The sequence below is a fragment of the Sprattus sprattus genome (assembly GCF_963457725.1).
Source record: "Sprattus sprattus genome assembly, chromosome: 11".
Classification (NCBI taxonomy): domain Eukaryota; kingdom Metazoa; phylum Chordata; class Actinopteri; order Clupeiformes; family Clupeidae; genus Sprattus; species Sprattus sprattus.
Window position 1 is genome coordinate 13,950,127 of NC_137909.1, and position 4,265 is coordinate 13,954,391.

General features: G+C 46.2%; 1 protein-coding gene across 1 annotated transcript in view; it reads right to left on the minus strand.

The window, feature by feature from the left end:
* Positions 1-1,176: 1,176 nt before the first annotated feature.
* The window catches only part of arhgef28a (Rho guanine nucleotide exchange factor (GEF) 28a), a 73,925-nt gene continuing 70,836 nt past the window's right edge, over positions 1,177-4,265 (minus strand). Inside the window, exon 35 of the mRNA XM_080847930.1 lies at positions 1,177-2,440. Within this exon, the coding sequence (XP_080704056.1) occupies positions 2,292-2,440 (149 nt within the window). The 3' untranslated portion in view covers positions 1,177-2,291. The remainder of the gene's footprint in view (positions 2,441-4,265) is intronic.

The window sequence follows — 4,265 nt, forward strand, 5'->3', positions numbered from 1 at the left end:
GCTCACACACAGCCATTTTCTGGCACATTCATTAGAGAGCACAGGCAGGCAGACACACACAGACACACAGACACACACACACACACGCGCGCGCACACACACAAAAACACTCAGGTCTCTGCAGTAATTGGTGTGACATTTATTCCAGTGCTGTTTTGGCCTTATCTGAACGATCTGTCTATGCAAATATGCCGCCCATTTTGTACAAGTTGGGAATATAAATGTGACACGGTGTGCCTCTGCTATTACCGCTGCCGCTCCAAACCGGCGTGCCAATTACGCCGCCGAGCAGCGGTGCGGGGAGAAGTGTGCCCTGGCGTGCCCGCAGTCGGATCGGTGGCCCGGGGACACGGATCCGACCGGATCGTTAAGGAGCCTCCAGATGAATAATCTGGCATGGAAACAGAGGCCCCCCCAGTTCTCGAGTCGAGGGGAACGACGCAGAGCAGCGCTCCGGGAACGGCGGTGCTTCTATTTTTGACGCGGCCTTGTTAAAAATTCATGACTCGAGTGTGTGCGTGTGTGTGTTTGTATGTGTGTTTGGGCATGCTAATCAACATCGGATCAGACAGAACTTGCCAGGGGTTTCCACGGTGACACATGTCAAAAAACGAAACACAAAAAGAAAACAAAAGGGTGTAAAGAAAAACAAACTGAAGATTGAGTCTTCCTCGGTGAACAGAGCAATCAGAGAGGGCTTTTGACAGACAGTCACAGCAGAGAGGACACACAGGGTTTTCACAATGCCAGTGTTGACCCATGTGCTTCGTGTCAAGCGTGGGTTCTGGGAACTGGGAGATAGGCCTTGGGCACCGGTTACTATGGACACGGGCCGTGGAGCTGGATGTTTGATTCATCTAAGATGCTGCATATATTTGGTAGTTAACCTGGATCTGTCAATCACTTCAGCACTCTTAGGGATTCATCCAACACTGTGAAAGTGAAAGTCAGCGAGGAAGTCTATTTAAAATGAAATTAGGCAAACAAAACAGTGTGTTCATCCATTCAACATACTCTTCGCTGACAGACGTGTCTGAGTTTCCTGTGTGAGCTTCCTGGCCTTAATGAGCAGAAAGAAGGTTTTAATAGATAGCAAGCACACTGGGTCAGATGGTTGGTGTGTGTTGGTGTGTGTGTGTGTGTGTGTGTGTGTGTGTCTGGGGCTCTGCTCAAGGGTGGACGATGTGCCTTTGGTACTTGCGGACAGAAGTGACAGAATCAGGTTGCTCCATTTATGTTATCTTGACACACACTCACTCTCTCTCACACACACACACACACACACACACACACACACACACTTTGAATTTAAGGCAGATGTGGCTGAAGATTAAACAAAATTTCGGCGTGGAACTCATCAAAGCTTGGTTCCTTTTATCCCCTCAATAATGTCTGTTTTCATTCCCACTCAGATTAAACAATGCCATGCCACTCCTCTCTCTCTCCCACATCTTTCATCTATGCCTCCCTCTCTCTCTTCCTCCGCCTCTCCCTCTCATTAACTCCCTTGCTCTCTCTTTATGTCAGCAGGCTCGACACACATAATCACACACCACACACCATAAACTTTACTGCTCCTACATAAAACAATTGCTGGGTGGCTGTGTTTATGTGACCTGTGACTCAGGCCTGTGCTAACATGCTAATGTTGTCCCCTCAGTTCCTCTCAATCCCTCTGGCATGTTCCTCATTAAAGGTGAAGTCCAATACACTTTCTGTCAAATTCACGGTCCTCTAGTTGTCCGTTTAGTGTGTGTGCTAAAAAAAAAACAACGTGTCGTTTGTACACGGTCCACTGGCACTGTAAATGGGAAACATGGAGACTCGGACCGAACCATAAACAATTCTAGTCAATAAACATATTGCTTCAGGCGCACAGAAGGAGGGGTAAAATCAGAGATCTGCCTTTAAAGCCCAGCCATTAGTGACTAGTGTGTGGGGATCCCATTGGCTCTGCTCTGCTCTACTTTAATGGCTCATAAAGCCGGCTGACAGTGCTGCAGAAGCTTGGCTTCTACCATTAGAATCTGCCTTCAGACATTTCACACCATGACTCCGCATTCTGACTCCACACTCAGATTCTACACCTGTGCAGGGAACAACAGCTCAGAGAAGTATAAAGCAGTGCACTCTGTTAAAGAAATAAGTCCATTGTTCCATTTTTCTTTTAAACGGATAACTGCTAACTGGATGGGTGTGGCCCAGATAAGGCCCTGGTCTGGCTGGGATCTGGTAAGTGTATTCAAGAGTTGCCATTGTCTGGGTTTTTCCATCCTTGCGGTGTAGTGATGTCAGAGATACACAATATTCTCCTCCACACCATCTTCCCCCCCTTCTGTTTCCATGGTGATGTATGAGTCCAACAGGAAGGGGGGTGAGTAACTCGGAAAGGTCGTCCCTGGCGACCATCTCTCCCTGACGATGCTGGACATGTTCAGCTCTGTGAAGACAGATGATCAGACATCACTAATCAATCTTTCACTAACCACAGGCATCAACAATCGACATGCTTTCATTACACAATGACGAACATTCAATATTGTGAATATTAATGATAGTAGGCCTCAATCCCACTTCTGTAGCTGGTTACTATTGGCAACATGAGAAACATGGCTGGTGTGAGCTTTGGTTTGTACTGAATACTACCACTGAATATAATTTTGATACAGGTATCTCGGAGCGTCACCTCCTTACTTCAGAGAGAGAGAGAGAGAAAGAGAGAGAGAGAGAGAGAGAGAGAGAGAAAGAGAGAGAGAAAGGGGGAAGGACTAAAAGGGGGGATAGAGACAGGATGACGAAGGAGAAAACAGGCAGAGATAAAGACAGACAGAAAGAGAGATGGGGGGTGGGTTGATGAATCCCTGGGGTAGGAGGGGGCAGGTGTGTAAGTAAGGGGCTTTTAGACATTCTACACACCTAATGGACTTTCCCCATCAGTCACACAGTGCTGTCCTAAGTAGGGCATTTCACAGTGATTAAAGACCAAGAACACGCGCACACACACACACACACACACACACACACACACACACACACCCACACACACACACACACACACACACACACACAGACACACACACACACTGAATGAGGAAGCTCCTCAGCACCAGTTGATCAATGGCTTCAGCCTTTATTCATACATTTACTCTGCATTTTGTGTGTGTGTTTCTGTGTGTGAGTGTTCCTGTGTATGTTTGTGTGTATGTATGTGTGAGTGTTTATGTGTGTGTATGTGTGCGTGTTTTTGTGTGTGAATGTGTGTGTGAGTGTGAGTGTGTGTGTGTGTGTGTGTGTGTGTGTGTGTGTGTGTGTGTGTGTGTGTGTGTGTGTGTGTGTGTGTGTGTGTGTGTCTGTGTGTGTGTGTGTGTGTGTGTGTGTGTGTGTGTGTGTGTGTGAGTACATGTGAGTACATGTGAGTGTGTGTGTGAGTACATGTGAGTGTGTGTGTGTGTGTGTGTGTGTGTGTGTGTGTGTGTGTGTGTGTGTGTGTGTGTGTGTGTGAGTACATGTGAGTGTATGTGTGAGTACATGTGAGTGTGTGTGTGTGTGTGTGTGAGAGTTTTTGTGTGTGTATATGTGTGTGTGTGTGTGTGTGTGTGTGTGTGTGTGTGTGTGTGTGTGTGAGTACCTAATTGTACAGGTTACCCTTAAACTAGCTTCATGCCATAAAAAAATATCAATATGCAGTCTCTCTCAGCTTCACAGTACGTTACACTATACTGTACTGAACTGAACTGAACAGAACAGAACTGTTGCACTGTAACAAGGCAAAACTAATTAATCAACTATAATTATAATTCCTGTGTTACTGAAATATAGGGTTAGGAGCCTTTAAAGTCATGTTATCTACAGCTAAATGAAATCCCCTCAGTAAGTTATCAAACCTACAATATGAATTATTGAAGTCTGAAGCTGTCACATTAATTAGCTCTAGATCACACCCCAGTTGACTGAGTGCCTTTATAAACACTGGCCTACAGAGTCTTTGGTAATCAATGGCAAAGCTTCGCCTCACTAAGACAAAATGGCAGGAGAAAACCCAGAGAAGGTTAATTGGCCAATCGATGAGCAGGAACAAAGACGGACATGACATTTAGCAGATGGCGACTGGAGCTATGGGAGGGGATGCACTTCCACTGGACCTTCCCAACTGACCCTGTCCAACTGAACCTGTCCAAATGAACCTTCCCAACTGAACCTGTCCAACTGAACCTGTCCAACTGATCCTGTCCAACTGAACCTGTCCAACTGAAACTGTCCAACTG